Raw genomic sequence first — 16,351 nt, forward strand, 5'->3', positions numbered from 1 at the left:
TAACACAGCAGAAGATTTCTTCCAACATTCTGACAATTTTGTTTTTCATCAACACTGGTAATATTCTTACTTTCTGTACACAAATCGACTGCCATACATTTAGGGTATTGTTTTAATTGGAGATCATCTATGGTTTTGACTGACCTGATTTTGGCAAGAAGCTCTCCACGTTCTGAGCAATCCACACTAACCTGACGAATGAGCTCATGGAACACAATGTTATAAATATCTTGCTCCTTTTTTACCAGGTCCAGCAAATGATGCATCTTAACAAATAAGAAACTTCACAATGTAATTGGAAACTACTTTAAAAATCTTTAAAGATCTTGTAGTCTTAAATAATAACAAAGGTTTAGAAGAAGGACCAATTTCCATTTTACTTAAAGCCGAAGTCAATGGAACGAATTGTCAAAAGCAAGTGTGCTGTCAATTTATTATGCATTTAGCACAAGCAAAATTTCTACCCAAGACACTAAATGATGATAAGCATTTAGACATTTTCTCATCCTTTTTATATTTGCATTATTTTTTGCTTTTCAGAGTAATGTAAAAAATATTTATTTAACACCCAAATTTAGTTTGGTAGTTTATCCTTAGTAATAAGAATATAAATAAATATCAATAAATATTTATATCAAGGACATTGGAAAATTTTCAAGAGGACAGTGAATTTGAAATCCATAAGTAGCCTATCAATAAGCAATCACAATTTTTTGATTTATAGTTTCTTGCATATGTCAATTGTAATTGCTCATCACTGCCAGCTACATCTTTGACCACCTTGGCCCTAATTCTATCAGCAATTCTTTCTTTAAAATTCACCCTCTTTTCTAACTTAACCAACTAAACATTTGAAATATATTGGAAAAAGAATTGACTGAGATTTTGGCTGCTCAAATTGAGAAAGATCATTTGTAAACTGAAATCGTCACAAAGATCTTGAACAGCCTTCTGGTCATGCTCTCTTACTGCAACCTTCAGGCAGAAGGTACAAAAGCATGAAGTTCAGCACTTCAAGGTTCAAGAACAGTGTCTTTCCAGCAGCTAACAGGCTTTTAAAGCTCTCTGTAGTACCCTAAACATAACAACCAAAGATTTGTCTGTACAACTCACAGAAAATTATTTTGCACCATAAGCCATGACCATGAATACATTATTTATTTTATTCTTCCTTTAATATTATTTTTTTCTCTCTGTGGCATCTTAATGATACTTAATTTATGTTGGTGTGCTTTGAGTAACTGGGAAGACGCAGCAAAACTTTAATTCCATCTATGCATGTATGTGTATTTGACAATAAACTCTCTTGTTCTCATTTCTAACATATGAACCAAAATTTTAGCAGCACAGGGTCAATTTAGTTTTCTGCTGACATTCATGTGCATCATGACTGTGTATAAGGAACAAGCTCAATTCAAAATAAACATTTATTTTATATTATTATAAAGCTCAACATCGCAAAAATAATGTAGTTCAGTGTCAAATTTTGTTTGATAATAGTCTTGTCTCTCTAATTGATCAAGCTTATTTACTCTGGAAAGTTAAAAGTATAACTTGCTTTTCGGATTTATTCTTGGATAACTCTTTCATGTCATTTGAACAATTATCCATGAAATATGATTTACCTCGATCTCATTTCTTTCGATATTTGCAGATTAGGAGTTTCTTAGTTTCGACTTTACCCTCTTTTCCCAATCGGGAGACTACGACTGTTTTAGAGGATATACTATATTCAAAATTCCCTCCAAAAGGTGTGATATCTAAATTATATAATTACAAAAATAAATTCTGGGACTTTTGAAAAGTTTAAAAATGATTGGGAAAGAGAACTCAACCTTCATATTTCCAATGAAAATTGGAATAAAATTTTGCGACTGATAAACTCTTCTTCTCTATGTGCAAAACATTCACTAATACAGTTTAAAGTTGTTCATGGAGCTCATATGTCTAAAGATAAACTCCATCGCTTTTATTCTCATATCGATCCTATATGTGATAAATGTCAATTGGAAATAGCTTCCCTTACACATATGTTTTGGTCCTGTCCCTCTTTACAGAATTATTGGAAGGAAATTTTTTCCATTATATCTACTGTTTTGAATATTGATTTACAACCACATCCCATTACTGCAATTTTTGGATTACCTATGATAGATTTTACTTATTTATCTCTTCCTGCGGATCGTATGATTACTTTTCTTACACTAATGGCTAGAAGATCTATATTATTGAATTGGAAAGAGGTTAATCCTCCCACTGTTTTCCAATGGTTTACCCAAACTATACTATGTTTAAATTTAGAGAAAATTAGAAACTCTGTCTATGAATCCCCTTCTAAGTTTGAGTTAACCTGGCGACCATTTATTCAATATTTTCATTTGTGGTGAGTTGATCTGGCTCTGTTTTCTTTCTATGATTATGTATGATAATTGGGCTGTAAGATGAGATCGGAGTGATCGGCGTGGTTTAGCTATATCTGTAGGTTTTTTTTTAAGTTTCTTTTTAAGTTTTTTAAATTCAGATTTGTTTTTTCTTCTTTTTTGGGTTTTTTTTTCTCTTTTTTCATATATTGTTATTAATTATATCTTTTTTTTTAGAGATAGTTCACACCCTAAACTGATCTAAATTTTTTTTTATGATATATTTTTATTCTGTAATATTATTGTTTAATATCTCTGTATTAATTCATTACTTACTATGTATTTTTTATACCCAACAATGAAGACGCTGTTTACATCCGGTACCGCACGGATGGCAGTCTCTTCAATCTGAGGCGCCTGCAAGCTCACACCAAGACACAAGAGAAACTTGTCCGTGAACTACTCTTTGCAGATGATGCCGCTTTAGTTGCCCATTCAGAGCCAGCTCTTCAGCGCTTGACGTCCTGCTTTGCGGAAACTGCCAAAATGTTTGGCCTGGAAGTCAGCCTGAAGAAAACTGAGGTCCTCCATCAGCCAGCTCCCCACCATGACTACCAGCCCCCCCACATCTCCATCGGGCACACAAAACTCAAAACGGTCAACCAGTTTACCTATCTCGGCTGCACCATTTCATCAGATGCAAGGATCGACAATGAGATAGACAACAGACTCGCCAAGGCAAATAGCGCCTTTGGAAGACTACACAAAAGAGTCTGGAAAAACAACCAACTGAAAAACCTCACAAAGATAAGCGTATACAGAGCCGTTGTCATACCCACACTCCTGTTCGGCTCCGAATCATGGGTCCTCTACCGGCACCACCTACGGCTCCTAGAACGCTTCCACCAGCGTTGTCTCCGCTCCATCCTCAACATCCATTGGAGCGCTCACACCCCTAACGTCGAGGTACTCGAGATGGCAGAGGTCGACAGCATCGAGTCCACGCTGCTGAAGATCCAGCTGCGCTGGATGGGTCACGTCTCCAGAATGGAGGACCATCGCCTTCCCAAGATCGTATTATATGGCGAGCTCTCCACTGGCCACCGTGACAGAGGTGCACCAAAGAAAAGGTACAAGGACTGCCTAAAGAAATCTCTTGGTGCCTGCCACATTGACCACCGCCAGTGGGCTGATAACGCCTCAAACCGTGCATCTTGGCGCCTCACAGTTTGGCGGGCAGCAGCCTCCTTTGAAGAAGACCGCAGAGCCCACCTCACTGACAAAAGGCAAAGGAGGAAAAACCCAACACCCAACCCCAACCAACCAATTTTCCCTTGCAACCGCTGCAATCGTGTCTGCCTGTCCCGCATCGGACTGGTCAGCCACAAACGAGCCTGCAGCTGACGTGGACTTTTTTACCCCCTCCATAAATCTTCGTCCGCGAAGCCAAGCCAAAGAAAAGAAAGAAGACTATGTATTTTTTATATCTCTTTGAACTGTATGTGTTTATAAATTATAATAATAATAGTAAAAAGATTGAAAAAGAAAGATAATAGTCTTGTGAAGTTTCTTGGGATATTTAACCAAGAAATACTCATTGTTCTCTAAATGCAAATTATTATTTATAGGTTGGATACCACTAATCAATTTATTTCCTAAAATGGATCCTTTATTATGCTATTTCCTTCAGTTATTAAGTGGCAGGGGTTATATATATATTACATCAATAATTGTGACTGTTTCAGGTGTGTTTCTTCATCTTTCGTGGAAAAAAAATTCATTTGATGCCTTTAAACTTAGAGCAGCTCCAATAAGATGTCCTAAATTGTTTAAATATTGGATTGAGGTTTTATGAAGGAACAAGACAATTCAGCATTTAAAAGGAACTAAAGAAGTTTGATAAAAACCTAAACTATGTTCAAGGTCAAGGAAATACCCCATCTCTTGATGAAGAATGGTGAATCATCATCGAGACAGAAATCAGGGCAAAAGTTATCAAGTATAAAAGTTGCTAACTTGTTTTTTAAGGTTATTGAAGAAGGGATAGAAGAGGAACAATTCACATGAGCAATTAGACAATAAAAAGACAGTTAAATTCTGCAACAAAGAAAATATCCAAAGTTTTAAATATTATTTGATGGAGTAAAAGGGGAAATCACATTTTCCCCTCTGCATAACAATTATAGAACTGCAAATGTTCTCATTCTCACAGTACCTGCACTTCTCCTTTTAACTCCTGTTTATTGTCATCATTGAACCCAACCTTTTCCAGCATAATATCCATCACTTGAGACAGCTGAATGGCCTCGAGTCTGCCATTGGGTTTCCTACCAGGATAAAACAATGGTCTAATTTTAAAGATGTGTGAATAATTTATTTTTCCTTTGGGTGGAGAAATTATTTACAAGAGGATGAAGGAAGTCAGTCACAGAACATTAAATAGTTTCACACTTGTTGCCAAATGGCCTAATTAAGGATGTATAATCAGCTATACAACTTACTGAATGCTTTTTTCTGCATTTTGCATACCTTAATCTTTCCTTTTTACATTCTGTTTTTACATTTCTTACCAGTTTACATTTGCTCTATATTTTTTTTCCTTCCTAATTGTTTTTTGGTCAATTTTCAATTTTCAGAGATAGCTACTCAAATTCCCACTAATTTTCAAGTTCAAGTCTCATCTCACTGTATAAAAACAACCTAACAAAACAGTATTTCTCCAGATCTCAATGTACCAACTTACAATACATAATCACATATATACATAAAAATACAATTTAAAAGGCACAGTTAGCATCGCAGTTAGTGCAATGCCTTTACAGCTCCCGCAATCTGGACTGGACCTGTGTTCAAATCCCACTCGGACACTAATGAGTTTGTATGTTCTCCGTGTATCTGTGTAGGTTTTCTTCAGGGGCTCCAGTTTCCTCCCATCTTCAGAACATACCGGGTTGTACACTAATGGGTGTAAATTGGACAGCACGGACTCGTAGGGCTGAATTAGCCTGTAACAGTGCTGTATGTCTAAATTTAAATTTAATTTAAATGTACAAATATTTTGGGATGATTTACTTAGTTACTCATTAATCTCACAACCTGTGGAAAGAAGTTATTTCTTAACCTGGCAGTCCTGATTTTGATGTTCTTGTACCTCCTGAAATTTTCAAATTCCCATTAATTTCATAGCAACATTAAAATTCCTTTCTTTTGATCCAATGTTAATTTAATTATATAACCCTCAAAGTCAAGGCAAAATTCAATAATATTATCACTGCTCTTCTGGTGAGATTATCCATTAACCCGAGGACATGACACAAGATATTAATTCAAATAACCTGTCTTCTGCTTGGATCTACAACAAATTGCTCTGGAAAGCTTTCCTCAAGAAACTTTTTGAATGTAAAATTACCTTTACTGAAAAATAGTCACTTCCGTTTTATTGGGATCTTGTTTGTTTACAATGTAAATAAATGCAAACTAGGGATAATATTGCAAAACCACTCATCAGCCTTGAGCATAAGAATGGTCTCCAAGTAAGCCCTGCTGAAAAACATGCATCTATGACAGAAATATGCTGTTTGTATGTTCTACACATGCCAATAACCTGCCAGAAATTATTACCCTGCTTTGTGTACAGTAGGAACAGCCTAGTTAAGATATTTGACGACACTGCTGGCACAATAATGGCATCTACAATATGTAGTTTTTGCAAATACAGTGAAATTCAGTGACTTCAAAAACAAGCTTAAAATCTTTAAGGGCATCACCAAAAAAATTTGATTCAATTAAAAAGTCAGAACTACTCACATGGATGGAAATACTCTCAGCTTCTTCGCATGGTCTTCTAGTAGGGTGGTATATTTACTACAAGATTAACCACAAATCATTCCAGTAGATACTTTGAAGTTTAAATTATGAATTAGAAACATGAATACAAGATTTACTTTTTAGTGAAGGAAGAAAAAAGTCTGAACTTTACATCATGGAAACAAGCCCTTCAGCCCAACATTCCAAATCAACCTGAGCTGGTTCCATTTGCTTATGTTTAGCCCATTATCTCTGTAAACTTTTCCCATCCATGTACCTCTCCAAATGTCTTTTAACATCATAATTTGCACCTGCCTCAATACCCTCCTCTGGCAGCTCTTTGCATATACCCACCATCCATTTGGTGAAAAAGTTGCACCTTCAATCCCATTTTAAATCTTCCCTTCCTATTTAAACTGATGCCATCTCGTTTTACTCTCCCCCTCCATGGACAAAAGACTAATTATTCTTGTTATCTATGCCTCTCATGATTTTTTTATTACTCTAAGGTCACCCCTTAAGCCTCTTTCACACTGGCACCTTGTCCGAATAATTGACAGCCAATCTAGTGGTTGAGGGTCCTGTGTGAAATCTCCTTAATTGGCACACAGGCATCAAGTTACACCAGGGCTGATACAACCTAGGTAGTGACGTGTTGATGACGTTTTTGCGTTAAGTGCAGGAATGTGAAGGAAACAAAAGATTAAAAAGGTATAAACTGCGGCAACCTATATAAACCTTTATAAATTTCTAAAGGACCATGGAAAAGTTGCAGTGGGGGAGGGGAAGAGAGAGAGAGAGAGAGAGAGAGAGAGAGAGAGAGAGAGAGCAAGTGATGGCGGATCTGCCCTTCCAGAATTCTATGCAGCAGAGAGAACCCCCCCTCGAGGAGTGCTCCATGCATACAGCACTTTCCCTGCTGCAAGGAATTCTGGGAGGGCAGATCTGCCGTTGGTCTTTCCCGTGGACTTTATAAATTGTGCGCTGTTGCCGCTAGGACTATCCCAGTCTTTATAAATTATGCGGCCGGGGGGGCGTGGCAAGATGGCGTAGGGAACAGACGTGCCTTCCAGACCTCTCCTGACTCTGATTTATTGTTTTGTCTTTAAGCACCCGTTAAAGTTCTTTTAAAAGTTTATAAATAATAAGAGGTGTTGGATTAGTGCCTAATGGTTTATATGCAAAAAAAAAGGTAAAATAAAATATCAACAGACTGTTAAAAAACTACATTTTCCGAAATTGTCTGAGCCTACTTGTTTACAAGAATCCAGGTCTTAACGTAGAATGGATCCAGAGGAGGACGTGCAGAGTTCGGCATTGAAGCTTCGTTTTAAGCCGGTGAGGCTCTCTGAAGGTCGCACTCAACAGCTTTCAGAACAAGGGGCTGGACGGGTGCCAGTGTTTCGCACAGTGGCCACTGCAGGTGTTGTTGGTGAGGTTTTGACAGTTGAATCAGCTGGGGCGCCACCAGCTGGAGAGATAAAGAGTTGTCATTCGACTGCTATAGTGGTGGCGCTGCAAAATGCATCTTCAATTACAACGGTTTTTCCAGACATCGATTCAGTGAAGATGATTAAAGAGATTTGGCTTAAAGATAACCCTGATCTTCAGTCTCCTGGCATTGCTGGGGGGACTTTGAGAGGGATTTTTATACGAAGTCAAACTGCTAGAAAAGATACTAAATTAAGGGAAGGGACAGAAGATCCCGTAGTCTCTAAGGAACAGCAAGACCCCATTATGCCTGAATCTACTTCTGTTGAAATGTCTGTTAAGGATCTTGAAGATAAGATATATTCTGTATCGAGTCACTTAGCTAATTTTGTGAACCTGTTTATTTCCAAGATTAATGCGATGGCGGAAGTCATTAATGGAGCTTTTAAGCTTGAAACCATTGAAAGATTTGAAATGTGTGATCAAGGTTTAGTCGATGCACAGGATCAACTGCAAGATGAAAATAGAATAATTGAAACATTGCAGATCCAAAATAAAAATTTAGCAAAAAAGGTTGATTATTTGGAGAATCAATCTAGACGGAACAACGTGAAAATTGTTGGTTTGCCAGAAGGCATAGAAGGACCAGATCCAAGAAAATTTTTTACTGAATGGATTCCACGAGTGTTAGGACAGGATAAATTCCCTGAAGGTTTAATACTGGAACGTGCTTATAGAGTTTTAAGAAGAAAATCTTTTTCAGGACAGAATCCAAGATTTGTTTTGATCCGTTGTTTAAACTATTGTGACAGAGAGACAATTTTACGTACGGCTATTAGAAATGCCCAGCAAAATAGATCTCCTTTGATGGTTCAGAATAATCCTGTTTTCTTCTATCAAGATTTGAGTCAAGAAATTTTGTTTCAACGACACGAATTTAATTCTGTGAAAGAACGGTTGTGGAAAAAAAGACATAAGGGAACATTCAGGTATTCTGCAGTACTGAAGATTTTTTAGGATGGAAATTAGCCAAAGTTCTTTGACAATCCTAAAGAGGTTATGGACTTTGCTCAGACTCTACCAATCATGAAGTTTCAGGAACGATGTAGTTCTTCAAGGTCTCCAAAGAGAGTAGAGATGTAAGGTGGGATCCAGTTTTTTAAAAGAAATGGAAGCAATGGTGACCGAAGTGGTAACGTTGATTTAAAAAAATAAATCTTTTATCTTTTTTTTAAGAGTTTAAATAGTTTAAATAATGATGATAGATTAATGAAATGGGAGTTGGGAGAGGGAACTGGGTGGGCACTAGTTTCCAGAAGTCATCAGCTACCTGTGAGTTATCTCACACCCAATATTTTGGGGGAGTTACCGCTTTGGGCAGTTTAAACAGGAGGAGGTAGTTGTGACCTCTGATCTGTTTTTTTTTCTTTTTAATTTTTGGGTTAAGAAGTGAAGGTCTTTTTTATTATTATTTTTTTTTAAATAAATAATTTTTTTTAAACTCTTTTTGTTTTCTGATTGTAATTGAGAGGGAATTAAGAGGGTTTTTTTCTCTCCTTTTTTTTTCTCTTTTTTGGGGGGGGTTCTTTTTCTCTTTTTTCTTTCTTTTTTAAGAGGATGATGTCACAGAAGATAATAAGTCAAAAATTGAGAATGTTGAATTAGATGAAGAGGAAGATGAGGGGAAAGGTGATAAGAAGAAAAAGAAGAAAATTAAGTACAAATACATTGAGGGAGAAGAGTTTAATAAAAAAAGAGAAGAGTTTAATAATAAAATTAAGTTAATTTCGATAGAGAATTTTGAAGATGTTATAAATGAAGAATATGGAGAATTTTATAAGAGTTTGAACTTTTTTCTTTTTTTTTCTTTTTTTTCTTTTATATAAGGGGAGGGAAAGGGAATAAAAAGTTTATCTGATTGTTTTTCTAAGGGATGTTTTTGTTCTCTCGATGAATTATAAAGGAAACTTGGTATTAATGGAAATTATAAATTATGATTTTTTGAATAACAGATATGTGGTTGATATATGATTTTAATATTTGAACTTAGTTTTAAAGTGGATTTCATTTGTTAAATACATGATTATGTTTGATTTAAATATATGTTTAAGGGTATTATTTTAGTATTGATATTTTTTTTGTTGTTAGTAATTTTTTTTGTTGTTAAGTTTTATCCTTTTTTTGTAAGTGGGGTTTTTTCTATTTTATTTACAATATTGTTAATTAATTCTTCACTCTTTATTTTGGGGGGAGGGTTGGACTAATTTTAAATTAGATGATTAATGTTGTGTTATAATTATTGGGGGGGTTAATTTGTGTAGTTTAATGATGTAGTATTCTAATTTTTCACCAGCGTTGTCTCCGCTCCATCCTCAACATCCATTGGAGCGCTTTCATCCCTAACGACGAAGTACTCGAGATGGCAGAGGTCGACAGCATCGAGTCCACGCTGCTGAAGATCCAGCTGCGCTGGGTGGGTCACGTCTCCAGAATGGAGACCATCGCCTTCCCAAGATCGTGTTATATGGCGAGCTCTCCACTGGCCACCATGACAGAGGTGCACCAAAGAAAAGGTACAAGGACTGCCTAAAGAAATCTCTTGATGCCTGTCACATTGACCACTGCCAGTGGGCTGATATCGCCTCAAACCGTGCATCTCGGCGCCTCACAGTTTGGCGGGGAGCAACCTCCTTTGAAGAAGACTCAGAGCCCACCTCACTGACAAAAGGCAAAGGAGGAAAAACCCAACACCCAACCCCAACCAACCAATTTTCTCCTGCAGCCGCTGCAACCGTGTCTGCCTGTCCCGCATCAGACTTGTCAGCCACAAACGAGCCTGCAGCTGACGTGGACTTTTTACCCCCTCCATAAATCTTCGTCCGCGAAGCCAAGCCAAAGATTATCTTATTTTTTATTATTTCTTTAAATGTAATTTTTATTTTATTCATGTTAGAAAATTTTAAATAAAGTTTTTTAAAATAAATAAATAGATTGTGCGGCCATACTTTCCCACAGTCCTTTATAAATTCATAGATGTTTATATAGGTCACCATAACAACAGGGGCTGAAGAGTACATACTGAGCTGTACAGAATGCTTAATTATGTTATAATTAGGCATGATTAATTTTGATTAAATCTAAGATTGAACCAGCCTGCTACACGGGAAGTGGCCCAGCACACAAAATGGCAGTTGAACGCGGCAATCACACAAGGCTTGCACAGACTAATGGCCTTTCCCAGCAGCAGTAAACTGGGCCTATAGAAGCAGGGGCAGAGAGTGAAATAAACCAGTCTTGTCTATAACCATATTGAGTGCATGTCATTCTTCCACTCTCTGCTGTAGTGACTCGCTACATTGGTGACCCCAACTGGTCCAAGTGGCATTTGGACCCGAAGATGACCAACCAGTCAACTCTACATGCAGTTTCCTTGAAACTGCCGATATTCTGGACAGCACAGCCATTGGTGAGGTTCGAGCAGCCTGAAGCCCAGTTGCAGCTCTGACAGATCTCTACTGATGCCACAAAGTACTAGTACGTGGTGAGCTCGCTCAACCAGGACGCAGCAGCACAAGTTGTCAATTTCCTGCGGCAGCCTTCAGATCAAGGCAAATAGGAGGCTCTCAAAGAGCTTTTAACCCAAACGTTCGGGTTCTCATGGTGCAAGCGCACTGAACATGGATGGCCTGGGGAACAGGGCCCCATCAGTCCTCATGAGCGATGTGCTGGCCTTGCCGACGGGCACAAGCCTTGCCTGCTTTCTGAGCAAGTTTTTCTGGAATAGCTGCCTGAGAATATCCAACTGCTGCTCACTGACGAGGACTTCAGCCATCCCAGGAAAGTCACCGCTTGGGTAGATGTCCTCTGAAGAGTGAAAAAGGACTGCAGCTCTGTGATGGAACAGGTTGCTAGGCCATGCACACAGAGAACACTAAGGCCACAACAACCGACAGAAAGGCAAGTGGATTCCCCCTCCGATCATTACGGCTTATATCATCACAGATGGGGTACGGAGGCCTGCCAATGCCACTCCCCCCCATGCATTTCAGGGAAACGCCGTGGCCAACCATTGCTAGTGGCTATGGTGGATGGCCAACAAGACAGCCTCTTCCACATCTGGGACTCCCTCTCAGGATGGCAGTTCCTGGTTGACATGGGTGCTGAGGTTAGGATTCTTTTCACCCCCCACCTGTTAGGTCTGCTTTGTTCATGAATGAGTGAGTCAAACACCAGACTGAGTCGAAATCAAGGTTCTTTGTTCTTTATTACCGGATTGTAACACTTGCAACTAAGTGTTAGTTGGAGAAGGCGCATTCTGCCGTTATCAGCAAGTGGTGTTTTTTTATACCCCAGGACACGCACTTAGTAAATTATCATACCATTACATTGTCCAATGAATAAACTGTTGCTATCCTTCTCTGTTAGTCTGCTGCACATCATTCTTGTTAGTGCAAAGCTTATCTTGAGTGTACAAGGTCACATCTGCATTCTGTTACTCCTTAGTACTGGGTGACTCCTTCTCTGGTCCCATCTCATGATGTTTTTACCTTACACACCTCAGACTACAACATCCAGAATGAAAAACCAGGCCCAGCCCTGAGGGCAATGAACAGTAGCAGCATAAGGGCCTTTAGTAACTGCACCATCCCACTCTGTTTTGGCAACAGCCGGTTAACATGGACTTTTACACTGGCAGTGGTGAAACAACCACTCCTGGGGACACTTCCTCCGTCTGCTAGTGGACTTTAAAGGGCAGTGTTTAGTGCACACCAGGACTTTCCAGACTTTCTCTCTGGGTGAAACCAGACTACCGGCTGCCCATCTTGACTCTGTCAGGTTGTCTGAAAACGGGTTCACATGCATCCTGGCCAAATTCCTTTCCATCGTGACACCCCAGTTTACCTCACTGAACCCAAGCACTTGGTACATCCTGACAGTGGGACCTCCACTCCACACCAGAGTGTGTGGCCTCCTTCCCGAGAAACTCAACCTTGCAAAAGAGAATTCAAAAAAAGAGGAACTGCAAATAGTGCAGTGGTCCAACAGTCCCAGGACCTCCCCCCTACGCATGGTACCAAAGGCAGCAGGAGGGTGGAGGCCATGTAAAGACTATCGCCACCTCAATGAAGCCACCACACCGGACAGATATCCTGTTCTACATATACAGGATTTCACTGCAAATCTACAAGTGGTGCAAATATTTACCAAGGTCGTCCTCATCTGGGGCTATCATCAAATACCCCGATGACATCCCTAAAATTGCGATCATCCCCTTTGGGCTGTTTGAGTTCCTAAGGATGCTCTTTGGGCTGAAGAATGCAGCCCAGGTTTGCGTTCATTAACCCGGACGATATTCTGATAGCCAGCCACAATTGCAAAGCATGTGGCCCACCTAAGACAACTGTGTACTTGCCTGAGCGACTTCGGCCTTACAATCAACCTGGCCAAATGTCAGTTCAAGCTAGAGACAATTGACTTCCTGGGCCACAGAATCAACAGTCATGGGGTGATATCTCTATCCGAAAAAGTAGAGGCCGTCTGGAATTTCACTAAACCCCACATGGTGAAGGGCCTCCAGGAATTTACCGGTGTGATCAAACCACTGTTTCATACCAGGAGCAGCCCACATCATGCCATCATGTTTTCCTGCCATCCTATTCACACTCATGGCAGGGAAATGAAAAGAGGTAACCTGGGACAAGGAAGTATCAGAGGCATTCCAACAACCAAAAGACGCACTTGCCAACGCTATGTTTCTGGTGTGCCCTAGGACAGATGCCCTGACTGCCCTCACAGTAGACGCCTCCAACAAGGCAGTCAGCACCATGTTTGAACAGTTGATCGAAGGACATTGGCAGCCCCTGGCATTTTTTAGCAGACACCTCCAGGCACTTGAACTCAAATACAGCACTTTTGATCGCAAACTCTTGGCACTATACCTGGCAGTCTGACACTTGAGATACTTTTTGGAGGGGAGACAATTCAAGATCTTCATAGACCAGAAACTGCTAACCTTCATTTTCAACAAAGTATTAGACCCGTGGTAATCCAGGCAACAAAGACACCTGTCCTATATATCCGAGTTTACCATAGACATCAAACATATTGCTGGTAAAATTAACGTAGTGGCAGATGCTCTGTCACAATCGGCCCAGGCAACCAGACACTCCTATGCGATGTGTCCACTGGCAAGCCCCGCCCCATCGTACTGGCATGCTGGAGATGGCAGGTTTTTGAAACAGTGCACAACCTGGTGCACCTGGCCATTAGAACCATTGTCAAGATGGTAGCCAGCAGATTTGTCTGCCACGGACTCCATAAGCAGGCAAGTCAATGGGTGAAGACCTGCACACTCTTCAAAGGTACAAACGCACACCAAAGTACCTCCCCAAATCTTCGTAACAGCATGGCGAAGGTTCAGTTACATCCACATTGACATTGTAGGACCATTGCCGGTCTCCTGGGCAGGGGGGGGGAAGGGACAAGATACCTTTTGATGATGGTCAACAGCTCCACAAGGTGGCCAGAAGCAGTTCCGCTGGCAGAAACAACTACCAAATCCTGTGCCAGAGCATTGATCAATACCTGGGTGGCAAGGTTTGAGGTACCAGAGCATGTGATTGATAAGGGTGCACAATTCACCTCTGGGCAGCACTGGTGAACCTTCTTGGAACCCAATTCCACCACACAACAGCATATCACCCACAGGCCAATGGGTTGGTGGGACAGTTCCACAGACACCTGAAGGCAACTCTGATGGCTCGACTCAAGGGACCACATTGGACAGATGAGCTACTGTAGGTTCTCCTGGGTATCTACACAGCAACATAGGAGGATTTTAATGCTTTGGTGGCGGAAATGGTGTATGGCGCACCGTTGGTCGTACCAGGGGAGTTCTTGGCTGCTGCCAAGGACTCAGAAAACCCACCAGCAGCAACATTGGATAAGCTAAGGGAGCGACTAGGCACCTTAGCATCAGATCAGCCCTCACCACAGGGCCAAGCAAAGAAATTCATCCCCAAGAACCAAAGTCATGTAAATACATCTTCGTATGATGGGGAGCACACCACTCACCCCTGCAATGACTATACGAGGGGCCCTACTGAGTGACAAGGCACAACGGGTCCACATGCATTAAGATATTTGATGACACTATTGGCACAATAATGACTTTCACTATCAACCCTTCAAGCCAGCACACATAGACACCAACCGGCCGGTCACTACACAGGCCCTTCAATGCAGGAGCAGGCCGCCAAAGTCAAAGGACAATACTCAGATCACTGGTTCTGGAGGTGAGGGTGTGTTGTGTAGTGACCCGTTACCTGGGAGGCAGCCCGACACACAAAATGATGGTCAAATGCAGTGACTGCACAAGGCCAACCATCAGTACGGCAGGAACATTGACTGGAATGCCACTGATGTCACTTCTGTTGACAACGGCGGGAAAACCAGGCCCAGCTGCGGGAAACTGGGCCTAGACAAGCGGGGCAGGTAGTGCAATAAGCCATATCCGTAATAATCTATAACCATATCAAGTGTGTGTCATTCTTCCACCCTCTGCTATAGTGACTCACTACAAGATCATAATACATTGATCAGGATTTAGGGCAGATCCACCACTGACTGATGCATCACCCAGATGTCACTGATAGAGGATAGAATCCTCTATCCCTGGATTTGGCTTGTGACGACTGTGAAAGGACACAGAGAACCGGTTAACAGTGGTCCAGTGTGAAAGGCAAAAATGGATTCCTTAATCAGTTCACTGAAAGGCCAATCTACTGGTTAGCCAGTGTGAAATGGGCTTTAGTCTCCTATACACCAGAGGGAAAAAAATATCTTAACCTGTCTTTATAACTTAAGATCTCCTGTTCCAGTGGCATCCTTGTAAACTCTTTCTGCACCCTTTCAGTTTATTGTCATGGAAAGTGCATTAGAGAATCAGGAGTACTCTATTATTTTAAACCAGACTTCCCACAAACTATTGCTAATCCTTTGATCCTATTACCCAGTTACATAATAACTATTTCAATGTTCAGGGTGAAAATATGCAAAAAACCCATATCAATTGCTATTTTCAAGGTAGGGTAATGTGCTAAAGTGCCAGGGATATCAGGAAACAGATTTGACAGCAACATATTACATGTAGGGTCATGTTGCGAAACCCTGCTCTCTAATGATGGCCTCAAAACACAAAGAAGAAAATCTTTGAAGAAAAAGAAGCATCTTTAATATGGAGGATTGCTCACTCATCATAATACTCCAGACCTAGGACTCCTTTGTTCTTCACAATGTGGTATTCATCTGGTATCAAACTCTCAGGTACAGCTATCTGTTTCTGTTGAATGAAAAAAAATTCTCAATGTCAAAAGTATTCAATGATGTCCCTAAATAGCACAAAATACAAATATAACAAAGAGAATGGATTTGGAAGACCTCATCATTAACTCTGAATCCTACGTCATGTGAAGTGAACCCAGAACAATGACAAGGAATCAGCCTCTCTCAGCTGAATAGTACTTAACTGTGTTGAGCTCATCTCAAGTCCCTCAAATAATCAACAGCACATATCCCTACAAATGGAAATGCTGTATTTTATGTTAAGACTTTGAAGAGAAACCATAAGTGGGTGTGAAGAGCCCAAGGTACTCTGAAACAAAGGCAACAAAGTTCTCCCTTGGATTTCAACTAAATAGTGGGCAGGATGGAAGGCGATGGTGGGTGTTGGTGGATTCAATCCATGGGAATAG

General features: G+C 40.3%; 1 protein-coding gene across 4 annotated transcripts in view; it reads right to left on the minus strand.

Moving 5' to 3' along the window:
* The window catches only part of axdnd1 (axonemal dynein light chain domain containing 1), a 215,522-nt gene that overhangs the window by 158,096 nt on the left and 41,075 nt on the right, over positions 1 to 16,351 (minus strand). For all 4 annotated transcript variants that reach the window (XR_011357692.1, XM_069938137.1, XM_069938136.1 and 1 more), the window contains exons 6-9: positions 15,851 to 15,939; positions 6,168 to 6,224; positions 4,576 to 4,687; positions 145 to 266 (exon numbers count right to left, since the gene is read on the minus strand). Coding sequence is in view for 3 of the 4 variants with exons in the window: in XM_069938137.1 (XP_069794238.1) it covers positions 145 to 266; positions 4,576 to 4,687; positions 6,168 to 6,224; positions 15,851 to 15,939 (380 nt within the window). In the remaining variant the exon portion in view is untranslated. The remainder of the gene's footprint in view (positions 1 to 144; positions 267 to 4,575; positions 4,688 to 6,167; positions 6,225 to 15,850; positions 15,940 to 16,351) is intronic.

The sequence above is a fragment of the Narcine bancroftii genome, chromosome 5 (genome assembly GCF_036971445.1).
Source record: "Narcine bancroftii isolate sNarBan1 chromosome 5, sNarBan1.hap1, whole genome shotgun sequence".
NCBI lineage: Eukaryota > Metazoa > Chordata > Chondrichthyes > Torpediniformes > Narcinidae > Narcine > Narcine bancroftii.